Here is a 25,211-nt window from a genome sequence, read left to right as displayed (position 1 = left end):
AGGCAGAGACCAAGCCGAACACAGGCGCCATCATGTGTCCTCTACACAGAAACAGAATGCAGCAGGTTTATTAGAGCACGGAGACGGTAGAGGTGGCGTGCAGACAGTCTGTAGAGGTGGCGTGCAGACAGTCTGTAGAGGTGGCGTGCAGACAGTCTGTAGAGATGGCGTGCAGACAGTCTGTAGAGGTGGCGTGCAGACAGTCTGTAGAGGTGGCGTGCAGACAGTCTGTAGAGGTGGCGTGCAGACAGTCTGTAGAGGTGGCGTGCAGACAGTCTGTAGAGGTGGCGTGCAGACAGTCTGTAGAGGTGGCGTGCAGACAGTTTGTAGAGGTGGCGTGCAGACAGTCTGTAGAGACGGTAGAGGTGGCGTGCAGACAGTCTGTAGAGGTGGCGTGCAGACAGTCTGTAGAGGTGGCGTGCAGACAGTCTGTAGAGGTGGCGTGCAGACAGTCTGTAGAGACGGTAGAGGTGGCGTGCAGACAGTCTGTAGAGGTGGCGTGCAGACAGTCTGTAGAGGTGGCGTGCAGACAGTCTGTAGAGGTGGCGTGCAGACAGTCTGTAGAGGTGGCGTGCAGACAGTCTGTAGAGGTGGCGTGCAGACAGTCTGTAGAGTCGGTAGAGGTGGCGTGCAGACAGTCTGTAGAGACGGTAGAGGTGGCGTGCAGACAGTCTGTAGAGACGGTAGAGGTGGCGTGCAGACAGTCTGTAGAGGTGGCGTGCAGACAGTCTGTAGAGGTGGCGTGCAGACAGTCTGTAGAGGTGGCGTGCAGACAGTCTGTAGAGTCTGTAGAGGTGGCGTGCAGACAGTCTGTAGAGACGGTAGAGGTGGCGTGCAGACAGTCTGTAGAGGTGGCGTGCAGACAGTCTGTAGAGGTGGCGTGCAGACAGTCTGTAGAGGTGGCGTGCAGACAGTCTGTAGAGGTGGCGTGCAGACAGTCTGTAGAGGTGGCGTGCAGACAGTCTGTAGAGACGGTAGAGGTGGCGTGCAGACAGTCTGTAGAGTCGGTAGAGGTGGCGTGCAGACAGTCTGTAGAGACGGTAGAGGTGGCGTGCAGACAGTCTGTAGAGACGGTAGAGGTGGCGTGCAGACAGTCTGTAGGAAAGTGGACAGAGTCGGAAAGGGGGAGAGACATGCGGGAAATGGGCCACAGGCCGGACGCGAACCCGGGCCGCCCGCGCGCGAGGACTGAGCCTCAATACGTGGGATCGCGCGCCCTGCCGCTGCGCCACCGGCGACCCCTATTTATTTATTTTTTAATAAAAAAACTACAAATCCCAGCGCTGATGTAGTTCTACATTTGGATCACCTGATGACACAGAGAGTTACAGAACATAGATCATAACGGACTATCATATTGATCACGGGGAACGGGCTGATCACAGCGTTCAGCAGGGTTTATGGCGTGGAGACGTGTAATGTGTAAGACGTGACCTGAGTAACAAAGACAATTAAAGAGGAATGACTTTGAAATGTGGGATTATTATTATCATTATTGATAACAGTATGTATTTATATTGCACCTTTCAAGAAACCCAAGGACGCTGAACAAAAGTACAAAAAACCTGAAGGTAGAGAACACCTCTGCCAGACAGTCGGGGGGGGGGGGGGGGGGGGGGGGGGGGGGGGGTTTACTTTGGTGACCACGCTCTTTATATTTTGATATTTCGGATGATTTTACCGGCTATTTTTAAAACATATTTTTCCGTCTCATCCGACGGGGAGGCGATGTCATGTGGGGGTGCTGATGGAGCGAGCGGGTCTGATCAGGCTCTTGAATGTAATTCTGCTGGAAAACCACAAATGACTTTGGTTCTTTAAGTTTCATCTTTTGGGGGGGGGGGGGTCACCTGCTCACCTGTTTCTCACTGTGATGATGTTATTATTCTGTACATATTCTAAATATCTCTAAAATAAAACGATGACTGACATCAGCTCAACTTCCATCTGATCTCTGTTTGGCCTTAAAGATCTTTATTTCATGTCTTTAAAGGTTTTTGCTTTGATTCACTCGCAGAACAAAGTTACACAGAGAAATGACAAACGTGTTTCCATGACAACACATTTTATTTACACGTTTCCTCATACAGACTTGTTCAGCTCATTGTATCTGTCGTATATTTCCTTTTTTGAAGTCTTTAAAGACGAGTTCATAGGGCCCCCCTTGGGGGCCCCTTTAGTCAACTGGCCCCTGGAAGATGAGTTTGATATGGCCCTGCTCTCCTGTCAGCCATGTGCCGCAGAAAGGGCAGGCAGCGTGGAAGGCATGGGTGCCGTGGGGTAACGGGATCTGGCTCCACCCCCCTACAGTCTTCTCAGAGCAGACATGACCGCATGGGCAGAATGCATGGGTTGGGGGCCCAGCATCCAGGTACAGTCCCCCCTCACAGCCCAGCCACAGCGGTACGTAGGGGCCGACGCGGCGGCACATAGGGCACTCCCTCTCTCCCGTGCTGTGGGGGGCAGTGCCTCCAGGGCCAGCTGGGACCTTCTCCTTCCTAAAGCCCCAGTTGTGGTATCCGTGCACATGACCACAGTTCACATAGACCCAAGGCTGCTTCTTGTCCACGATCTCCCGCTGGGCAAGGCTTGGAAACGCCAGTGTGTTGAAGCCCACTGGACACTGCGGCCGTGCAGCATTCAATTCCTGCCGCAGAGATTCCAGCTGCTTCAGGGTGGGGGTGTGGCGGAGCCCGACTGGCGTCCTCCACAACAATGTGGCCCCACAGAGGTCAATCAGAGAGCCGTCTTGAAGGGTGTTGGACTCGTTCTCCACCTGGAGGTTTTAAAATCACATCATCAGAAAGTTTAAACATAAAGTAAATACACAACTGACCACATGTACTCATCCTTCTTGATGTATGGGGGGGTTCTGCTTCAAACATGACCACCAGAGGGCACTGCGCTTCACATAATCCAAGAGTTATGACCATTGCTGAATGAACAATTGATTGCTTTGTCTCCATGGTAACACTTAACTCTTCCCAGAAGATAATAAAATGAGGTCATCTGATTATGACCATGTTAAAGATAGTGTTTATTTTTATATAAAAACATGTTGGTATTAAAAGGTCGTGACCCCATGTACTCGAGATCATTCCATCTAAGCTCCACAGGAGGGTCTAACTTTACATCTCTTTGAAATTGTTCACAGCTCAGAGCCGAATTAAAGGTCAGAACATCTGAACGGTCACGTCTGATTGGTGGTCAGAACAGGGGCCCTCAGAACAGGGGCCCTCAGAACAGGGGCCCTCAGAACAGGGGCCCTCAGTGGCTGTTATGATGTGTCATCTAAAGTTCAGTGAGAGAGATGAGATCTAAATCGTCTTTGGATCTTTATGGATGGAATGTCGTTTCAGTTTGGTGGATTATTATAATCGGGAGAGTTTGTTTGTTGTGCTGTGCTGGTCTGTGTGCTGGTCTGTGTGGTGGTCTGTGTGGTGGTCTGTGTGCTGGTCTGTGTGGTGGTCTGTGTGGTGGTCTGTGTGCTGGTCTGTGTGGTGGTCTGTGTGGTGGTCTGTGTGCTGGTCTGTGTGGTGGTCTGTGTGCTGGTCTGTGTGCTGGTCTGTGTGATGGTCTGTGTGGTGGTCTGTGTGATGGTCTGTGTGATGGTCTGTGTGGTGGTCTGTGTGGTGGTCTGTGTGATGGTCTGTGTGGTGGTCTGTGTGATGGTCTGTGTGATGGTCTGTGTGATGGTCTGTGTGGTGGTCTGTGTGATGGTCTGTGTGGTGGTCTGTGTGATGGTCTGTGTGATGGTCAGTGTGGTGGTCTGTGTGGTGGTCTGTGTGGTGGTCTGTGTGGTGATGGTCTGTGTGGTGGTCTGTGTGGTGGTCAGTGTGATGGTCTGTGTGGTGGTCTGTGTGGTGGTCAGTGTGGTGGTCTGTGTGGTGGTCAGTGTGATGGTCTGTGTGGTGGTCTGTGTGGTGGTCTGTGTGGTGGTCTGTGTGATGGTCTGTGTGGTGGTCAGTGTGATGGTCTGTGTGGTGGTCTGTGTGGTGGTCTGTGTGCTGGTCAGTGTGGTGGTCTGTGTGGTGGTCTGTGTGGTGGTCTGTGTGCTGGTCAGTGTGGTGGTCTGTGTGGTGGTCAGTGTGCTGGTCTGTGTGGTGGTCTGTGTGGTGGTCAGTGTGGTGGTCTGTGTGGTGGTCAGTGTGGTGGTCTGTGTGGTGGTCTGTGTGGTGGTCAGTGTGGTGGTCTGTGTGCTGGTCTGTGTGCTGGTCTGTGTGGTGGTCTGTGTGGTGGTGGTCTGTGTGGTGGTCTGTGTGCTGGTCAGTGTGCTGGTCTGTGTGGTGGTCTGTGTGGTGGTCAGTGTGGTGGTCTGTGTGCTGGTCTGTGTGGTGGTCTGTGTGCTGGTCTGTGTGGTGGTCAGTGTGGTGGTCTGTGTGGTGGTCAGTGTGGTGGTCTGTGTGGTGGTCTGTGTGCTGGTCTGTGTGGTGGTCTGTGTGGTGGTCAGTGTGGTGGTCTGTGTGGTGGTCTGTGTGCTGGTCAGTGTGCTGGTCTGTGTGGTGGTCTGTGTGGTGGTCTGTGTGGTGGTCTGTGTGCTGGTCTGTGTGCTGGTCTGTGTGCTGGTCTGTGAGGTAGTCTGTGTGGTGGTCTGTGTGCTGGTCTGTGTGCTGGTCTGTGTGCTGGTCTGTGTGGTGGTCTGTGTGCTGGTCTGTGTGCTGGTCTGTGTGCTGGTCTGTGTGCTGGTCTGTGTGGTGGTCAGTGTGATGGTCTGTGTGGTGGTCTGTGTGGTGGTCAGTGTGGTGGTCTGTGTGGTGGTCTGTGTGCTGGTCTGTGTGGTGGTCTGTGTGGTGGTGGTCTGTGTGGTGGTCTGTGTGGTGGCCTGTGTGCTGGTCAGTGTGGTGGTCTGTGTGGTGGTCAGTGTGGTGGTCTGTGTGGTGGTCAGTGTGCTGGTCTGTGTGGTGGTCAGTGTGCTGGTCTGTGAGGTAGTCTGTGTGGTGGTCTGTGTGCTGGTCTGTGTGCTGGTCTGTGTGCTGGTCTGTGTGGTGGTCAGTGTGATGGTCTGTGTGGTGGTCTGTGTGGTGGTCAGTGTGGTGGTCTGTGTGGTGGTCTGTGTGCTGGTCTGTGTGGTGGTCTGTGTGATGGTGGTCTGTGTGGTGGTCTGTGTGGTGGTCTGTGTGCTGGTCAGTGTGGTGGTCTGTGTGGTGGTCTGTGTGGTGGTCTGTGTGCTGGTCAGTGTGGTGGTCTGTGTGGTGGTCAGTGTGCTGGTCTGTGTGGTGGTCTGTGTGGTGGTCAGTGTGGTGGTCTGTGTGGTGGTCAGTGTGGTGGTCTGTGTGGTGGTCTGTGTGGTGGTCAGTGTGGTGGTCTGTGTGCTGGTCTGTGTGCTGGTCTGTGTGGTGGTCTGTGTGGTGGTGGTCTGTGTGGTGGTCTGTGTGCTGGTCAGTGTGCTGGTCTGTGTGGTGGTCTGTGTGGTGGTCAGTGTGGTGGTCTGTGTGCTGGTCTGTGTGGTGGTCTGTGTGCTGGTCTGTGTGGTGGTCAGTGTGGTGGTCTGTGTGCTGGTCAGTGTGCTGGTCTGTGTGCTGGTCTGTGTGGTGGTCTGTGTGGTGATGGTCTGTGTGGTGGTCTGTGTGCTGGTCAGTGTGCTGGTCTGTGTGGTGGTCTGTGTGGTGGTCTGTGTGGTGGTCTGTGTGCTGGTCTGTGTGCTGGTCTGTGTGCTGGTCTGTGAGGTAGTCTGTGTGGTGGTCTGTGTGCTGGTCTGTGTGCTGGTCTGTGTGCTGGTCTGTGTGGTGGTCTGTGTGCTGGTCTGTGTGCTGGTCTGTGTGGTGGTCTGTGTGCTGGTCTGTGTGGTGGTCAGTGTGATGGTCTGTGTGGTGGTCTGTGTGGTGGTCAGTGTGGTGGTCTGTGTGGTGGTCTGTGTGCTGGTCTGTGTGGTGGTCTGTGTGGTGGTGGTCTGTGTGGTGGTCTGTGTGGTGGCCTGTGTGCTGGTCAGTGTGGTGGTCTGTGTGGTGGTCAGTGTGGTGGTCTGTGTGGTGGTCAGTGTGCTGGTCTGTGTGGTGGTCAGTGTGCTGGTCTGTGAGGTAGTCTGTGTGGTGGTCTGTGTGCTGGTCTGTGTGCTGGTCTGTGTGCTGGTCTGTGTGGTGGTCAGTGTGATGGTCTGTGTGGTGGTCTGTGTGGTGGTCAGTGTGGTGGTCTGTGTGGTGGTCTGTGTGCTGGTCTGTGTGCTGGTCTGTGTGATGGTGGTCTGTGTGGTGGTCTGTGTGGTGGTCTGTGTGGTGGTCAGTGTGCTGGTCTGTGTGGTGGTCAGTGTGCTGGTCTGTGTGGTGGTCTGTGTGGTGGTCAGTGTGATGGTCTGTGTGGTGGTCAGTGTGGTGGTCTGTGTGGTGGTCTGTGTGCTGGTCAGTGTGCTGGTCTGTGTGGTGGTCTGTGTGGTGGTCAGTGTGCTGGTCTGTGTGCTGGTCTGTGTGGTGGTCTGTGTGCTGGTCTGTGTGGTGGTCTGTGTGGTGGTCTGTGTGGTGGTCAGTGTGGTGGTCTGTGTGGTGGTCTGTGTGCTGGTCAGTGTGCTGGTCTGTGTGGTGGTCTGTGTGATGGTCTGTGTGGTGGTCTGTGTGCTGGTCTGTGTGCTGGTCTGTGAGGTAGTCTGTGTGGTGGTCTGTGTGCTGGTCTGTGTGCTGGTCTGTGTGGTGGTCTGTGTGCTGGTCTGTGTGCTGGTCTGTGTGGTGGTCTGTGTGCTGGTGTGTGTGCTGGTCAGTGTGCTGGTCTGTGTGCTGGTCTGTGTGCTGGTCTGTGTGCTGGTCAGTGTGCTGGTCTGTGTGCTGGTCTGTGTAGTGGTCAGTGTGCTGGTCTGTGTCCTGGTCTGTGTCCTGGTCTGTGTGCTGGTCAGTGTCCTGGTCTGTGTCCTGGTCTGTGTGCTGGTCTGTGTCCTGGTCTGTGTCCTGGTCTGTGTGCTGGTCTGTGTGCTGGTCAGTGTGCTGGTCTGTGTGGTGGTCTGTGTGCTGGTCTGTGTGGTGGTCTGTGTGGTGGTCTGTGTGCTGGTCTGTGTGCTGGTCTGTGTGGTGGTCAGTGTGCTGGTCTGTGTGCTGGTCTGTGTGCTGGTCTGTGTGGTGGTCTGTGTGGTGGTCTGTGTGCTGGTCTGTGTGCTGGTCTGTGTGCTGGTCAGTGTGCTGGTCTGTGTGCTGGTCTGTGTGGTGGTCAGTGTGCTGGTCTGTGTCCTGGTCTGTGTCCTGGTCTGTGTGCTGGTCAGTGTCCTGGTCTGTGTCCTGGTCTGTGTGCTGGTCTGTGTCCTGGTCAGTGTGCTGGTCTGTGTCCTGGTCTGTGTCCTGGTCTGTGTGCTGGTCAGTGTCCTGGTCTGTGTCCTGGTCTGTGTGCTGGTCTGTGTCCTGGTCTGTGTCCTGGTCTGTGTGCTGGTCTGTGTGCTGGTCTGTGTGCTGGTCTGTGTGGTGGTCAGTGTGCTGGTCTGTGTGCTGGTCAGTGTGCTGGTCTGTGTGCTGGTCTGTGTAGTGGTCAGTGTGCTGGTCTGTGTCCTGGTCTGTGTCCTGGTCTGTGTGCTGGTCAGTGTCCTGGTCTGTGTCCTGGTCTGTGTGCTGGTCTGTGTCCTGGTCTGTGTCCTGGTCTGTGTGCTGGTCTGTGTGCTGGTCAGTGTGCTGGTCTGTGTGGTGGTCTGTGTGCTGGTCTGTGTGGTGGTCTGTGTGGTGGTCTGTGTGCTGGTCTGTGTGCTGGTCTGTGTGGTGGTCAGTGTGCTGGTCTGTGTGCTGGTCTGTGTGCTGGTCTGTGTGGTGGTCTGTGTGGTGGTCTGTGTGCTGGTCTGTGTGCTGGTCTGTGTGCTGGTCAGTGTGCTGGTCTGTGTGCTGGTCTGTGTGGTGGTCAGTGTGCTGGTCTGTGTCCTGGTCTGTGTCCTGGTCTGTGTGCTGGTCAGTGTCCTGGTCTGTGTCCTGGTCTGTGTGCTGGTCTGTGTCCTGGTCAGTGTGCTGGTCTGTGTCCTGGTCTGTGTCCTGGTCTGTGTGCTGGTCAGTGTCCTGGTCTGTGTCCTGGTCTGTGTGCTGGTCTGTGTCCTGGTCTGTGTCCTGGTCTGTGTGCTGGTCTGTGTGCTGGTCTGTGTGCTGGTCTGTGTGGTGGTCAGTGTGCTGGTCTGTGTGGTGGTCTGTGTGCTGGTCTGTGTCCTGGTCTGTGTCCTGGTCTGTGTCCTGGTCTGTGTCCTGGTCTGTGTCCTGGTCTGTGTCCTGGTCTGTATTGGACATGAATGCAGTGGATGTCGTTCTAACCAGTTTGCCTCTTTGCTGAGCCGAGCGAGTCTCTCTCAGAGCAAACACATTTCCACACACGGAGATTTCCCTCCAAACTCCTGGCGCCGGCTCACACACAAACTCTCCTGCAGGATGCATCACCAGCACGCCATTCGTGGTCAGACCATCCATCAGTCCATCCGACGTGCGCCACTTAGCTGCACGCTCCTACACGGGACACACAAACATTCATACAGACACATTTATAAGCACACACAGAGAAACACAAACAGCAGAGTGTGTTATGATCACTGCATGTTTCTGTCCTTTTTCTAACTTCATGTTTAACTTGTTTAAAAACAGCCAGTTAACATTTCTGCTTTAAAATGAAAAATGATTTATCAGAAGTTCTTAAGTTGGTAAATTAACTGAAGCTTGTATATTTCTTTTTTACACTGCAGGTCACAGCTACAATGAAGAAAGAGTCACTTTGAGTTAAGTGTCCTGTACAAGGACACGTGTGGCTAACCCTAACCTGAACCTTTTTGATAGGTTACGTTGGGGCTTTTTGCCTCCATGTGAGGAAAGACATGCAGAACAGAAATGAATATATATGATGATAATAAAGTAACCAGCCCCCAAATAAAACACACTAACCCCCAGGAAGATGTTCTTGGAAGAGTCAAATCCGGCGGCGTAGATCCGGGCGGTATAGGGGGCGCTGCGCTCACACATGATGCGACAGGCGTAACGAGAAATAGTGCTCTGAGCCGACTGACCTCCACCGCCTCCCTCGCCTGCTGCCCCCCCACCCTGACCACCACTGCTGCTGCTCCCTGCCGTATCCGTGACAACAAAGTCAATCATGCTCTCTGTGGAGCGGCCGATCTGAGGGGAGGACAGAGAGTTTTTTAACATGTTTCTCTTTCCAGTGGATAGAGTTAGAAACCAGAGAGAGAGAGAGGACTGACATGCAGAAAAGGTACCAAAGGTCAGACTTGAACCTGCTCTGTTCACTTGGAGCCTCAGCTTAACCGCTAGGCCATCTGTGCCCCTTCGAGTGATTAGAACTTACAAAGTTGTCCGACATCAATATGAACGTATTGAATTCATGATGTTAGAGTTAACCTTTGTGTAACCTGTGTGTGTGTGTGTGTGTGTTGACACTGACCTGGAACATGTCTGTGTGTGTCGTGTGTGTGTGTTGACACTGACCTGGAACATGTCTGTGTGTGTGTCGTGTGTGTGTGTTGACACTGACCTGGAACATGTCTGTGTGTGTGTCGTGTGTGTGTGTTGACACTGACCTGGAACATGTCTGTGTGTGTCGTGTGTGTGTGTTGACACTGACCTGGAACATGTCTGTGTGTGTGTCGTGTGTGTGTGTTGACACTGACCTGGAACATGTCTGTGTGTGTGTCGTGTGTGTGTGTTGACACTGACCTGGAACATGTCTGTGTGTGTGTCGTGTGTGTACTCCACGATGACAGAGTGACTCCGTGACAGAGTGTAGGAGATGCTGTGCTGACTTTTGTTGCTGAGTGCCTGAAAGAGAAACATGTTTAGTTCAGCTGACAGTGAACAGCTTATATTTATGGGTGATGGGTGCAGTACCTCACCTTGGACACCAGAGGGGTGGACACATTGTGGATGACGTCAGGTTTGACACCGTTTGCTTTCGGACGTTTATAGAGAGCCAGGCGACTTCTCCTGCGACCTTTGTCCCCGTTAGCCAGAGACCCATTGTGTCTGCAAAACATTCCCATATACTTTACAATAATGTTAAAACATTCCCATATACTTTACAATAATGTTAAAACATTCCCATATACTTTACAATAATGATAAAAACATTCCCATATACTTTACAATAATGATAAAACATTCCCATATACTTTACAATAATGATAAAACATTCCCATATACTTTACAATAATGATAAAACATTCCCATATACTTTACAATAATGATAAAACATTCCCATATACTTTACAATAATGTTAAAACATTCCCATATACTTTACAATAATGTTAAAACATTCCCATATACTTTACAATAATGTTAAAACATTCCCATATACTTTACAATAATGATAAAACATTCCCATATACTTTACAATAATGATAAAACATTCCCATATACTTTACAATAATGATAAAACATTCCCATATACTTTACAATAATGTTAAAAACATTCCCATATACTTTACAATAATGTTAAAAACATTCCCATATACTTTACAATAATGATAAAACATTCCCATATACTTTACAATAATGTTAAAACATTCCCATATACTTTACAATAATGATAAAACATTCCCATATACTTTACAATAATGATAAAACATTCCCATATACTTTACAATAATGATAAAAACATTCCCATATACTTTACAATAATGTTAAAACATTCCCATATACTTTACAATAATGATAAAAACATTCCCATATACTTTACAATAATGATAAAACATTCCCATATACTTTACAATAATGATAAAACATTCCCATATACTTTACAATAATGATAAAACATTCCCATATACTTTACAATAATGATAAAACATTCCCATATACTTTACAATAATGTTAAAACATTCCCATATACTTTACAATAATGTTAAAACATTCCCATATACTTTACAATAATGTTAAAACATTCCCATATACTTTACAATAATGATAAAACATTCCCATATACTTTACAATAATGATAAAACATTCCCATATACTTTACAATAATGTTAAAAACATTCCCATATACTTTACAATAATGTTAAAAACATTCCCATATACTTTACAATAATGATAAAACATTCCCATATACTTTACAATAATGTTAAAACATTCCCATATACTTTACAATAATGATAAAACATTCCCATATACTTTACAATAATGTTAAAACATTCCCATATACTTTACAATAATGATAAAACATTCCCATATACTTTACAATAATGATAAAAACATTCCCATATACTTTACAATAATGATAAAACATTCCCATATACTTTACAATAATGATAAAAACATTCCCATATGTTGGGGCGCAGTGGTTAGTGAGCACGCCTCATGAATCAAGGCTATTCATCCAAACAGGTGAACTTCACCTGTGTATTTAAAGGGATACTTCATCCATTTGCATGAAGCTGTGTGTCATTACAAACATGGAAGTTTTCTTCATGTGATGTAATATGACGCTTTTTGCATCACATGAAGAAAACTTTCAAGCAAAGAAAAACATATTTTTCTGGTCTCAGGGCAAAATGAGGGCTGGACTCACGACCATTCAACACTACTACCATGTTTCTAATGATACACAGCTTCATGTAAATGGGTGAAGTATCCCTTTAAATACTCGTTTATATTTTTATTTAAAAAATCTAACGAATCTCAACATGGCAATAAATGTGCTCTCTGTTCCTGGGTGTGAAGACTCAGCTCTCTGTCTTCATTGATTTGACTGGTCATGCCCGTCAGTCACATACCGACCATAATCAAAGCTGAATGAGTTCAGGTGAGAGACTCCTGGACTGAACTACAGGTAGACTTTAGTCCTGTTGGACCTGTTAAATTGTAGTGGTGAAAGATGGTAAGTTATCTCCTCTCTCACCCTAAAACGATGAGATCCCCGTATTTGACGGGCTCCTTGTCGTCGAGGAAGACTCCGTCGTGGGGCTGAGAGCTGGAGCCCAGGGGGGGTGAGGGCTGGCTCTTATTGCAGGAAGGCCTCAGCTCCAGAGATGGGGGGGGACACAGCGCCTCTGAGCTACCCTCCAAAACCATGCCCACTGGCCTCAGCTGGGGCTCACTGCTGGGGGGGGGGGGGGGGGGGGGGGGGTCAGTCGATGAGTTACAAATGAAATAAACACAGCAATACGTGTGACAGGCAACCATTCACAACACAGTTAGGGTTAGGCTAACGCTGGCATTTGAACAAAGCAGAGGAACAACAGCCAAAGAAACATAACATTATTATAGTCATTTATTGTGACAAAATAGAATAGAAGTAATCTCCATGTGGCACTGCGGAGAAAGTGTTTGAAACCCTGATCCGAACATCTTCACAGAACCAAACTTACATCTGAAGCAATATTTCACACTTTGATTTCAGTTCATGGTATACTTTTAAAATGAACCACTTTATGTATTTATTCGTACAGAACACTGTGCTCACATCAAGTTAACACTGTGCTAACACTGTGCTAACATCGAGCTAACACTGTGCTCACATCAAGTTAACACTGTGCTAACACTGTGCTAACATCGAGCTAACACTGTGCTCACATCAAGTTAACACTGTGCTCACATCAAGTTAACACTGTGCTGACACTGTGCTAACATCGAGCTAACACTGTGTTCACATCAAGTTAACACTGTGCTAACACTGTGCTAACATCGAGCTAACACTGTGCTCACATCAAGTTAACACTGTGCTAACATCAAGCTAACACTGTGTTCACATCAAGTTAACACTGTGCTAACACTGTGCTAACATCGAGCTAACACTGTGCTCACATCAAGTTAACACTGTGCTAACACTGTGCTAACATCGAGCTAACACTGTGCTCACATCAAGTTAACACTTTGCTAACACTGTGCTCACAATAATTTAACACTGTGCTAACATCGAGCTAACACTGCTCACATCAAGTTAACACTTTGCTAACACTGTGCTCACAATAATTTAACACTGTGCTAACATCGAGCTAACACTGTGCTCACATCAAGTTAACACTGTGCTAACACTGTGCTAACATCGAGCTAACACTGTGTTCACATCAAGTTAACACTGTGCTAACACTGTGCTAACATCGAGCTAACACTGTGTTCACATCAAGTTAACACTGTGCTAACACTGTGCTAACATCGAGCTAACACTGTGCTCACATCAAGTTAACACTGTGCTAACATCGAGCTAACACTGTGCTCACATCAAGTTAACACTGAGCTAACACTGTGCTACCACTGCTCACAATAATTTAACACTGTGCTAACACTGTGCTAACATTGAGCTAACGCTGTGCTCACATCAAGTTAACACTGTGCTAACACTGTGCTAACATTGAGCTAACGCTGTGCTCACATCAAGTTAACACTGTGCTAACACTGTGCTAACATCGAGCTAGCACTGCGCTCACATCGAGCTAACACTGTGCTCACATCGAACACTACAAACAGTCAGTAACCAGATAACCATCAGCGGAGGGCTTCCTGTCGTCTTAAGTCACTGTATAGCCCCGTTTCCACCAAGCAGTTCGGTTCGTCTTGGTACGTCATGCATTTTTGCAGCATTTCCATGACTAAAGTCGGGAAAGATCCCCAAATTACCAACCTGTACTGTCCTACTTTTTAGGACCCTTCTGTTGGGAAACTAAGTATACTGAGCTGACCCTAAAAAGTGGAGCTTAACACTGCAGTCTGTTGATTAGTCCTGTACAACAGTAGCGTTAAAAGGCAAACACAACCCTGTCGTGTTTAAACAGTCGATTGTTTCTGTGTGTATTTGTCCTCGCCGCACACAGCCTTCTCTGAAACAAAGCTGGATTGAGTTCTTGTAATAGTCACATGACAGTGACAGAGGAGATGAACTGATGGATGTCTTCTTCAGTGGTTATATTTGTGTCACGTTTTTCTCCTTTGTTGAATTTATTAGCAGGTTAGCTGTTAGCGGTTAGCTGCTATCATGTGATGCTGATGTGGCTATCAACATCCAGCTGACATGCCGCCTACCAAATATGTCCCGAGTGGCTGTGCAAACACAAACAGGATCAGACTTTACTGAACCATACCGGACCGGACCGGACCGGACACACACACACAAACACACACACGCACACAGACACACATACAAAAACAGGCACACACACACACACACACACTGTGTTTAAGTCTATTATTAATCAGAGGTGGGTTGGACCTCCTACACTGTAAAACATGACAAAGCTTTGTTCTCCAGTAAGAGTGTTAGGTAATCATACTGATCATAACACTGACACACACACTTCCTGTGTCAGGTGTGTGTGTGCGTTTAAAATACACACTATGAGACAATAGTGGTGTCCCATTCCAGCGGCCACAGTCTTCGTCGGCTCCTTCGAATGCAGCCGAGAAATGCAGCCTTCCTTTCCCCGATTTTGGAGGCTTCAGCGGTTGGATCCTTTGCAGCCTTCCCTTCCCAAGATGCATTGCGCGCAAGGGACGTTCAACATTAATGTAAACAATGGCATCCTCAAACCCGACCTGCACAGCTGATAGGAATTTCACTTTTGAATGCAAGTATCGGGTTTTATTTCTTTCCAATAGTTCACGACATCATGTTTAAGAAGGAAGGCGACTCAAAAGCCTGATATTTGTTGATTCCTGCTCACTGATGTTGTGGGAGCCGAAACGTTAAAGCTGTAAGGTTAGCAATAAGTTAGATAATGTTAAACTAGCAACTCGACCTAACGTTTGTTGTCCAGCTGCAGGGGGAGGAGAGGGACAATCATGAGGAGCTGATGGAGTTAATCAAGGAGGACATGAAGTTTCAGAGAGAGGCAGAACCTTCGTTAAGTTTGCAGACGACTGTGGTGGGTTAGGGTTAGGACCCAGCATGCTCCTCTGACCATCGACGGTGCTGCAGTGGAGAGGGTGAGCAGCACCAAGTTCCTGGGTGTGCACATCTCTGAAGACCTGTCCTGGAGCCTGAACTCTGCATCACTGGCCAAAAAAGCTCACCAGCGCCTTTACTTCCTCCGCAAACTGAGGAGAGCGAGAGCCCCATCCTCCATCATGCACACATTCTACAGAGGCACCATTGAGAGCATCCTGTCCAGCTGCATCACCGTGTGGTATGGCGCCTGCACCGTGTCCTGCCGTAAGACTCTGCAGCGCATCGTGAGAGTAGCTGAGAAGATCATTGGTGTCTCTCTTCCCCCCTTCTGGACATTTACAACACACGTCTCACCCGCAAAGCCACCAGGAGTGCAGGTGACCCCACCCACCCGTCTCACAGCCTCTTCAGCCTGCTGCCATCTGGGAAGAGACTGCAGAGTCTCCGTGCTCGAACCAGCAGGCTCAAGAACAGTTTATTCCACCAGGCAGTCAGGAGACTCAACTCCCTCCCTGCTCTCCCCCCCACTCGTCCCCTCAGCCCTCCTCCCCCCTCTGCCTCCTTCCCCCCTCTGCCCTCCTCCCCCCCTCTGCCCTCCTCCCCCCTCTGCCCTCCTCCCCCCTCTGCCTCCTTCCCCCCTCTGCCCTCCTCCCCCCTCTGCCTCCTTCCCCCCTCTGCCTCCTTCCCCCCTCTGCCCTCCTCCCCCCTCTGCCCTCCTCCCCCCTCTGCCTCCTTCCCCCCTCTGCCTCCTTCCCCCCTCTGCCCTCCTCCCCCCTCTGCCTCCTTCCCCCCTCTGCCTCCTTCCCCCCTCTGCCCTCCTCCCCCCTCTGCCTCCTTCCCCCCTCTGCCTCCTTCCCCCCTCTGCCCTCCTCCCCCCTCTGCCTCCTTCCCCCCTCTGCCTCCTTCCCCCCTCTGCCCTCCTCCCCCCTCTGCCCTCCTTCCCCCTCTGCCCTCCTCCCCCCTCTGCCTCCTTCCCCCCTCTGCCCTCCTCCCCCCTCTGCCTCCCTCCCCCCTCTGCCTCCACCCCCCGCGTGCTCCACTAATTCACGCACCCTAAAAAACTCTGCACAGCCGTTTTATTGTTTATGCTATTTGCACTATTTGCACCTTTCAACACACTACCTCACTTTGTAACTTCATCTGCACTCTGTTTATATTGTTAATACTTTAATTTATCTACATTCTACCTCATGGTGAAATACTCACAGGTGCCCTTGTCTGTCGATTGTCTGTCGATTGTCTGTCGTTCGTTATTTGTTGTCCAAATGTCTTTAGTTAAGTTATCTGTTATATAGTATTGTTTTTTATTGCCACTTTTTTAGTGCTCTTTTTATGCACTGCAGGTTTCATCTGTGCTGTTTAACATGTTTGACTAATAAAGAACCTTGAGAAGAGAAGAGGGCTCAGGAGAGCAAGGCTCACATGGTGAGGATTTTTCCCTGCTTAAACGATGAATTGGAAAATAATGAAAATAAAATATTTGATTTGTTATTTTAATATACTTTTTAATGAATTCAAATCCTTTCAATGTAATTCAGATATAAACAGTTTCTATTATCTGTCTCGAGATAACACCTGTTATGAATTGACGCTATACAAATAAAGATTGATTGATTGATTATATTATTGTTTTCATGCTGCAGCTCCTGGAACACCTTAGAGAGCCGAAAATAACCAGTCTCAATATTTTAAATGATAAATAAATAAAAGGATGTGACTGGATCTACAGAAAGCTACAGTCCCAGTGAGGTATCAAGGAGCCGCTGCTCGTAGTTTCAGGAAAACAAAGTAAGAATATCAGAAATACAGAAGGAGATATGAAGCATCAGCGCTTTCACTTCATCCATTCTTCATCGCTTCCATCATGTTTACTAAAATACCTGCAGTTAGTCTGACAGGGAAACTTTCTGATGGAATTAAGGAAAAAGGACCAAATGACCCTGATGGTTGTATCAGTATGAAGAATATTATTCTTTCTATTGTTTCTATGTTTGGCTGCTCGTTGTCTGTCTGAAACTCTGTTTTTGTGTTGCTGCTTGTTATGTCCTTTTAATCTCATTGAGTTTCTCTTCCTGGTTAAATAAAGGTTATAAATTATAAATAAATAAATTATTGTATCCCTGTTTCACAGTATTATACTGTCCAAAACGTAATCTCTATTGTGTTAATTATCAACATAAACTAGTATAGCTGTAATGAAAACAACCAGCAGAATTTAAATTAACTTGGATTTCTTAACAAAAAAACAGAAGTAAAATGTATATATAATATTTAACATTAATAATCTGATATTTACATTTGATTTTAATTGAAAAAAGTTGAAAAAGTTTTTTCTGCAGGACAAATATGGCTGCTAATCAGGGTTGCTAGGAGACCGAACATTTAGTGACGCAAGTAGGAAGACCAGACCGTCTCATTTCGGAGACCACTCGGTTCAGCCTTCGCGGTCCACGGAGGACGTGGCGACTAGACTTCGCCCTCCGAAGGCTGCGGTCACTGGAATGGGACACAGCTTCTATGATTCAGGTAGTTGACCTAATGAGGGGTCTTAACTCACATTAAGAGTTCTTCATTAGAGCCACGAATTTAGGACATTTTTTAAATTCAGATTAATCACGTCTTTTATTGCACGTTTAAATTTCCTTTATTTCAAGTTTAAGACTTGCTAGGCTTTTATTTTGAAGGTTTGTCCTGTCTTAAGCTGAAAGTAATTTACTTGCTGTTTGCTTTTATTGTGAAATAAACTAAGGACCTTGCTGTAGAGTGAAGGTTTGGACAGGAAGTTAAACACAGAAACAGGAAGTGGCGAGGGATCCCAAAGTGAGGTCAAACAGCTCAAAGGAACGGAAACAAAGGTCAACATGTGATGTCATCAGGTGGATCTGACTTTGAACTGGTCAGCTGAGACTACAGGGAGACACTGAGGACCACTATCTACAGAGAGACTGAAGGGACAAAATAAATACAGAGACACTGAGGACCACTATCTACAGAGAGACTGAAGGGACACAATAAATACAGAGACACACTGAGGACCACTATCTACAGAGAGACTGAAGGGACAAAATAAATACAGAGACACTGAGGACCACTATCTACAGAGAGACTGAAGGGACAAAATAAATACAGAGACACACTGAGGACCACTATCTACAGAGAGACTGAAGGGACAAAATAAATACAGAGACACACTGAGGACCACTATCTACAGAGAGACAGAAGGGACAAAATAAATACAGAGAGACACTGAGGACCACTATTTACAGAGAGACTGAAGGGACACAATAAATACAGAGACACACTGAGGACCACTATCTACAGAGAGACTGAAGGGACAAAATAAATACAGAGACACACTGAGGACCACTATCTACAGAGAGACTGAAGGGACAAAATAAATACAGAGACACACCGAGGACCACTATCTACAGAGAGACTGAAGGGACAAAATAAATACAGAGACACACTGAGGACCACTATCTACAGAGAGACTGAAGGGACAAAATAAATACAGAGACACACTGAGGACCACTATCTACAGAGAGACTGAAGGGACAAAATAAATACAGAGACACTGAGGACCACTATCTACAGAGAGACTGAAGGGACAAAATAAATACAGAGACACACTGAGGACCACTATCTACAGAGAGACTGAAGGGACAAAATAAAGACAGGGTTAGGGTTTGTCAGTCTGTTAATCGTCTGACAGTTGATCTTTAAAAAACATGCCATGACAGGATTTAGACAGGAAGGGGGGATGGGTGGGTTTGAAGGTCAAGGAGAGGTGACCACAGAGATTAGAGGAGAGCAAGACAACACTCACTTATAGAATATGGTGTTTGTGTGTGTGTGTGTGTGTGTGTGGTTGTGTGTGTGATTGAGCATGCTCAGATAAGGCTGTGTTACAGGATATATTGTTTATCATCATTACTATAAATCACTGAGTGTGTTTATATGGACTTGAGTATCCCGGTTTGGATTGGGGTTTTAAGTATCCCGTTTTTTGTATATGTGCATATAAACATCTATCCTGATTTCAGAAACACGATTTTGATCCCTGAAGAGCTCGGACAGAAAACAGGATACTGTGGCATGAATACGTCTTACCAAGGTGCAGACTTACCCAACATGACGGCGGCAACAAGAGCATCTTATTCTGGAGAGAGAAATACGTTTTGTGTTTCGCTAATAAAACATGAAATATAATTGAAGGTAAGCTATAATAAAGACCACACATAGGCAAAATAAATACAGCCCGATGGACTGAGTTTGTTTTGGATGAGCGAGCGGCTGCATTGGCGGATGTCTTCCTTCTTTTTCTTAAAAGAGACTAAAAAAGACAATTTCAACTTTCACAGATCATATTTCGTTTGTTTGAGACTTTTAGTTTATTTTGGATTCATAAAGGGATAAATTAAAGGGACAATGTTTTCATGTTTCTTAGATTCTGCAGTTTGTGTTAAACATGATGTGTCATCAGAAACTGGATACTATCATTGATCATGTATACAGGGATATGAAGAACCAGATTTCATGTAAATGTCATATCCTGTATATGATCAAAATCGAGATAAGGCTCATAAACGGGAAACTCAAGTCCATGTAAACCCAAAACTGAGAACAGAGTTTTGGTCACTGTAAACAAATTCTTTGAAAAACGCATTCCAAGGTGGAGATTTTTAAAAAACTACGTTCATGTGAACAGTAAAAACTTTCTGTAATAGGGGCCCTACAGAGGGGGGAGACGACTGTGTGCCGCGAAGAAAAATAAACAGACGTAAACAATCAAAAACAATCAACTGTGTATTTAAACACGCCGGCGTTTTGTTCGCCACTGTCGATTCTTTCGACCAATCAACAGACTGCAGTGTAGCAAAAAAAAAAGGAAAATAATAATATGAAAACTGTAGCTTATTATACTTCTGACCTTCAAACTGACTATAAAAACTCCTGTTTCTTCTCTGAACTGAATGTGACTCTTTCATGGAGTCAATATAACAGTTTGAGAAGTTATGGAACGGAGACATTAAACATTATTATAAAAATACAATTCAACGCCATCGAAAATAATGTTAATTGTGAATCTTCAGCTAAAATGTTCCGGAGCTTTCTTCAGTCTCTGTTGAAGGATATCAGTGAAAAATAATCAATAACTTAATGGACTATAGTCTCATGTAAACTCATGATGGACTCATGAAGTGTCCTCCCCCCTCTCCATCAGCTCCACAATCGAAGGATTTGATTGGTCAGTGGGCGGAGATTTTCACAGGTTGATCGCTTATCTTCAACTTCAACCTGCTCCGGAGCAGGTTATGGTTTGGGCTCCAATCCTGCTTTGTAGTTCAGACCCCTGTTGGTGGTACCTACAGTCTGTAAGGGTCTGATTTACTAAGATCTCACTTAAAGAGGACTAAACTGTGCTCACTGCAGAAGTGTGCACGTTTGTCTTGATTTATCAAGAACATGTGTGTGTGTGTGTGTGTGTGTGTGTGTGTGTGTGTGTGTGTGTGTGTGTGTGTGTGTGAATGACGTCAGGTGATAACCTTGAGGAGGCGTCTGTCAGGTTCTACTGGTTTACATCACAGAGAGTCTGGAGGGAAAGCTGGACGACTGCAGGAGCAACCAGTGTGTACTGGTGCGCAGTGTGTGTGTGTGTGTGTGTGTGTGAGTGTGTACTGATGCTCAGTGTGTGTGTGTGAGTGTGTGCGTGTGTGTGTGTGTGTGTGTACTGGTGCTCAGTGTGTGTGTGTGTGTGTGTGTGTGTGTGTACTGGTGCTCAGTGTGTGTGTGTGTGTGAGTGTGTGTGTGTGTGTGTGTGTGTGTGTACTGGTGCTCAGTGTGTGTGTGTGTGAGTGTGTGTGTGTGTGTGTGTGTGTGTGTGTGTGTACTGGTGCTCAGTGTGTGTGTGTGAGTGTGTACTGATGCTCAGTGTGTGTGTGTGAGTGTGTGTACTGGTGCTCAGTGTGTGTGTGTGTGTGTGTGTGTGTGTGTACTGGTGCTCAGTGTGTGTGTGTGTGTGTGTGTGTGTGTGTACTGGTGCTCAGTGTGTGTGTGTGTGTGTGTGTTTGTGTGTGTGTGTGTACTGGTGCTCAGTGTGTGTGTGTGTGAGTGTGTGTGTGTGTGTGTGTGTGTGTGTACTGGTGCTCAGTGTGTGTGTGTGTGTGTGAGTGTGTGTGTGTGTGTGTGTGAGTGTGTGTGTGTGTGTGTGTGTGTACTGGTGCTCAGTGTGTGTGTGTGTGTGTGTGTGTGTGTGTACTGGTGCTCAGTGTGTGTGTGTGTGAGTGTGTGTGTGTGTGTGTGTGTGTGTACTGGTGCTCAGTGTGTGTGTGTGTGTGTGAGTGTGTGTGTGTGTGTGTGTGAGTGTGTGTGTGTGTGTGTGTGTGTACTGGTGCTCAGTGTGTGTGTGTGTGTGTGTGTGTGTGTGTACTGGTGCTCAGTGTGTGTGTGTGTGTGTGTGTGTGTGTGTGTGTGTGAGGCCACTCGTGCACCAGAAGCTGGTCAGCTCTGTGTTTGATCGGACATAAATCTCATGGTAACAAGTACTGAAGTTGGGATACAAGCATGATGAGCCCCCCGTTCAAGCGTCCCACAGCGCAGCAGCAGCGGGGGGGGGGGGGCAGCAGGGGAGGGGGGGGGGGGGGCTGTAGAGTGAAGAGACGAGCGTGCTCTGGAGAAGCAGCAGAGACTTGTAAGCAGAGAAAATGAAATGTTTAAAATGTTGGTGAGAAGAAGGAAACAGGACGACATCATGTCAATGTGTCAATTCTTTAGAACAGACGCTGTGAATGTTCACAGTTTAATCAGGACGTTTCTTTAAACTATTATTGAAACAAGATACTAAATAAAATCATCCCATTGATGTTTCTGTCATGGAAACATGTGAACACGTCTTTTATTGATCCTATGTCTCCTCCTACCTGCAGCCTGCAGTGTGTCTCACTGTGTGTACTAACTTACCTTCTTTACATTTTCTCCTCTCAGTATTTGACACTCTGAGACAGAAACACCTCGTTTTAAATATTCATTAATACAAACGTACTAAAGGAACAGTACGTGTTGTTTAGCTCATATAAAGACTCAGTCCTCACTGCACGCTGTTAGAACATCAGATAACACAGTTTATGCTGCTGGGATCACGTCTGCACACGTTTTAATACACACTAACATTTAGTAAATCAGTCCCTACATGTACTACAGGAGGTAGAGTCTGCAGTTATCAGACCTGCTGGTACCTACAGTCTCTAAACTACAGGAGGTAGAGTCTGCAGTTATCAGACCTGCTGGTACCTACAGTCTCTAAACTACAGGAGGTAGAGTCTGCAGTTATCAGACCTGCTGGTACCTACAGTCTCTAAACTACAGGAGGTAGAGTCTGCAGTTATCAGACCTGCTGGTACCTACAGTCTCTAAACTACAGGAGGTAGAGTCTGCAGTTATCAGACCTGATCTTTACTTTGGTGCAAAGCCTTAGGCTGATGGCTAGTCCACCTCACTTAAAAGACACTGAGTTCAATTCTAGAGAAAATGAATAAGCTTCTCATTAACATTAACATTAGACTCTAGATCATGTGTGTTGTGAGGGCTTTTGCTTTTCTGCTACTTAAACAATGTTTAATGGATTTTAAATGAATTTGTCAATTGGAGCAGGTCTTGAAAGCTGGGTTGTTATTCCTGCTCTGTCTCTGTTGTTATTCCTGCTCTGTATCTGTTGTTATTCCTGCTCTGTCTCTGTTGTTATTCCTGCTCTGTCTCTGTTGTTATTCCTGCTCTGTATCTGTTGTTATTCCTGCTCTGTCTCTGTTGTTATTCCTGCTCTGTATCTGTTGTTATTCCTGCTCTGTATCTGTTGTTATTCCTGCTCTGTCTCTGTTGTTATTCCTGCTCTGTATCTGTTGTTATTCCTGCTCTGTCTCTGTTGTTATTCCTGCTCTGTATCTGTTGTTATTCCTGCTCTGTCTCTGTTGTTATTCCTGCTCTGTATCTGTTGTTATTCCTGCTCTGTATCTGTTGTTATTCCTGCTCTGTATCTGTTGTTATTCCTGCTCTGTCTCTGTTGTTATTCCTGCTCTGTCTGTTGTTATTCCTGCTCTGTCTCTGTTGTTATTCCTGCTCTGTCTCTGTTGTTATTCCTGCTCTGTCTCTGTTGTTATTCCTGCTCTGTATCTGTTGTTATTCCTGCTCTGTATCTGTTGTTATTCCTGCTCTGTATCTGTTGTTATTCCTGCTCTGTCTCTGTTGTTATTCCTGCTCTGTATCTGTTGTTATTCCTGCTCTGTCTCTGTTGTTATTCCTGCTCTGTATCTGTTGTTATTCCTGCTCTGTCTCTGTTGTTATTCCTGCTCTGTATCTGTTGTTATTCCTGCTCTGTCTCTGTTGTTATTCCTGCTCTGTATCTGTTGTTATTCCTGCTCTGTCTCTGTTGTTATTCCTGCTCTGTCTGTTGTTATTCCTGCTCTGTCTCTGTTGTTCTTCCTGCTCTGTCTCTGTTGTTATTCCTGCTCTGTCTCTGTTGTTATTCCTGCTCTGTATCTGTTGTTATTCCTGCTCTGTCTCTGTTGTTATTCCTGCTCTGTATCTGTTGTTATTCCTGCTCTGTCTCTGTTGTTATTCCTGCTCTGTATCTGTTGTTATTCCTGCTCTGTCTCTGTTGTTATTCCTGCTCTGTATCTGTTGTTATTCCTGCTCTGTCTGTTGTTATTCCTGCTCTGTATCTGTTGTTATTCCTGCTCTGTCTCTGTTGTTATTCCTGTTCTCTCAGCTGAGATATGAGGACATTGATGACGTCCAAAATTTGAGTGTCCAGAAAAATAATTGTTTTTAAAAAGACAAAATTCCACAAACACGCAGGAACACAGAGACACACACACACACAGACACACACACACACACACACACACACACAGAGACACACACACACACACACACACACACACACACACACACAGACACAGAGAAATGTAAATTGAGGGTTTTACATGAATTATATCATATTTAATTTAATCTGCATTACTGACACCTATGTGACGTCACTGAGAGACATCAAATCACTTCACGATTAATCAGATGATTTAAGGAGAGAAATCCACACGTTAAAGGTGACTCTCACCTCCATCACTCACACACACACACACACACACACGCACACACTGCATTACCAGCCGATCGTCGCTAAAGGAGGTCTGGCAGGTCTGCGTGTAATCCGTCTTTTGGAGTGTTAATCCAGGTTCTGTTCGCGGCCTGGTCTGATTGAAGAGGGAGAAGAGCAGAGAGGAGGAGGAAGAGGAGGAGGAGTATAGAGCATCAGCAGCGCGAGCCTCTCCTCCGCTCATGGTACACTGGAGACCGAGAGACGTTCACTGCTGTTCTGAAAACTCAGCATCGTGACACGCCTCTGTCTCGCTATTATTCATTCCTGTGTGTGTGTGTGTGTGTGTGTATGCATGTGTGTGTGTGTGTGTGTGTATGTGTGTGTGTGTGTGTATGTGTCTGCGTGCGTGTATGTGCTCTTTAGAAATAGAGATACATTTACGTGAACATTGTGTTGCCTTTAGGTGTCCTGGAAAATCTGAGGTTTGGTGATTTTAACAACCTGTTCAGTCTCTAAATGCATCGAATCCAGATGTGGCGCCATCTAGCGACAGCTATTAAAATAACACCAAAACAGTTTGGGTCTTTTTCAAACCACCCACTCCCCCTCTCCCAACCCTAACCCCTCCGTTTGCACATCCAGAGATATTTAATATCGTCACACAGGTGTTACAGTTTTTTCCAATTGCTAACACAAATGTAGATGTAATGTCTACAAACCATAAACTGCCCTATCACTCCCAAACTACCCTCCTGACCATAACCCATATTAGTCTTTAATTAGCCCTTTAATTGTTGATATTTATTATTACATTGTACAGAGAGAGTGCAGTCTACTGAAGTTAGATTCCTTGTGTGTTAAACAAACCTGGACAATAAAACTGATTCAGTTATTTATTGTTCAGTGTTTTATATTTACAGGCTCTGTTGCAGAAACTAACGAATATTAAATCATGAACTTCTCACTGTTCATAATCATTTCTTATTTTCTAAAGTCTCCTTGTGTGTGTGTTCATTAAGAAAACCTCAGAGTCAGAATCGGGTTTTATTGCAATATTACACAGATTTAACAACGTAAATCAAACAGAATTTAAATAATAAAAACATAAGAAGTACATTAGAAATATATAAAATAGAATTTAAACAATATCAAATATAAAACATAAAGTAAAAAACACAAAATGTAAAAAAAGTGATATATATATATGTTGTTTTAAATACAAATATTGTTGTAGTTGTTTTACATATAATTATTGTTTGTTGATTTAAATATTGTTGTTGTTGTTGTTTTATTATTGTGTTTGTTGTTCATTAAAAAGTATAAAAAGCTGTCAACATGAGGACTTCTCACACGCTCGCT

General features: G+C 46.3%; 1 protein-coding gene across 2 annotated transcripts; it reads right to left on the bottom strand.

Annotated features, from left to right (window-relative positions):
• Positions 1-2,029: 2,029 nt before the first annotated feature.
• Positions 2,030-24,495, bottom strand: peli3 (pellino E3 ubiquitin protein ligase family member 3). Of its 2 annotated transcripts, none has more exons than XM_079373418.1 (7): positions 23,920-24,495; positions 11,780-11,980; positions 9,779-9,908; positions 9,603-9,704; positions 8,817-9,047; positions 8,199-8,387; positions 2,030-2,776 (listed from the first exon to the last, which is right to left on the bottom strand). In XM_079373418.1, exons 2-7 carry the CDS (start codon positions 11,950-11,952, stop codon positions 2,177-2,179), a joined length of 1,425 nt encoding a protein of 474 aa, XP_079229544.1. In that variant the 5' UTR covers positions 11,953-11,980; positions 23,920-24,495; the 3' UTR covers positions 2,030-2,176. The 2 variants fall into 2 exon arrangements, with proteins under 2 accessions (XP_079229544.1, XP_079229545.1); XM_079373419.1 differs by having other exon boundaries at positions 11,780-11,977.
• Positions 24,496-25,211: the final 716 nt, after the last annotated feature.

The sequence above is a fragment of the Symphodus melops genome (assembly GCF_947650265.1).
Source record: "Symphodus melops genome assembly, contig: SUPER_20_unloc_8, whole genome shotgun sequence".
NCBI lineage: Eukaryota > Metazoa > Chordata > Actinopteri > Labriformes > Labridae > Symphodus > Symphodus melops.
Note: the sequence above shows the minus strand (reverse complement) of the source record. Positions and strands in the feature narration are given on the sequence as shown.

Coding starts and splice junctions, on each gene's coding strand:
- peli3 (XM_079373418.1), bottom strand. CDS start 11,952: ATGGTTTTGGAGGGTAGCTCAGAGGCGCTGTGTCCCCCCCCATCTCTG. Junction 9,705..9,778: donor CCACCCCTCTGGTGTCCAAG/GTGAGGTACTGC, acceptor TTTCTCTTTCAG/GCACTCAGCAACAAAAGTCA. Junction 8,388..8,816: donor CCAAGAACATCTTCCTGGGG/GTTAGTGTGTTT, acceptor TGTCCCGTGTAG/GAGCGTGCAGCTAAGTGGCG.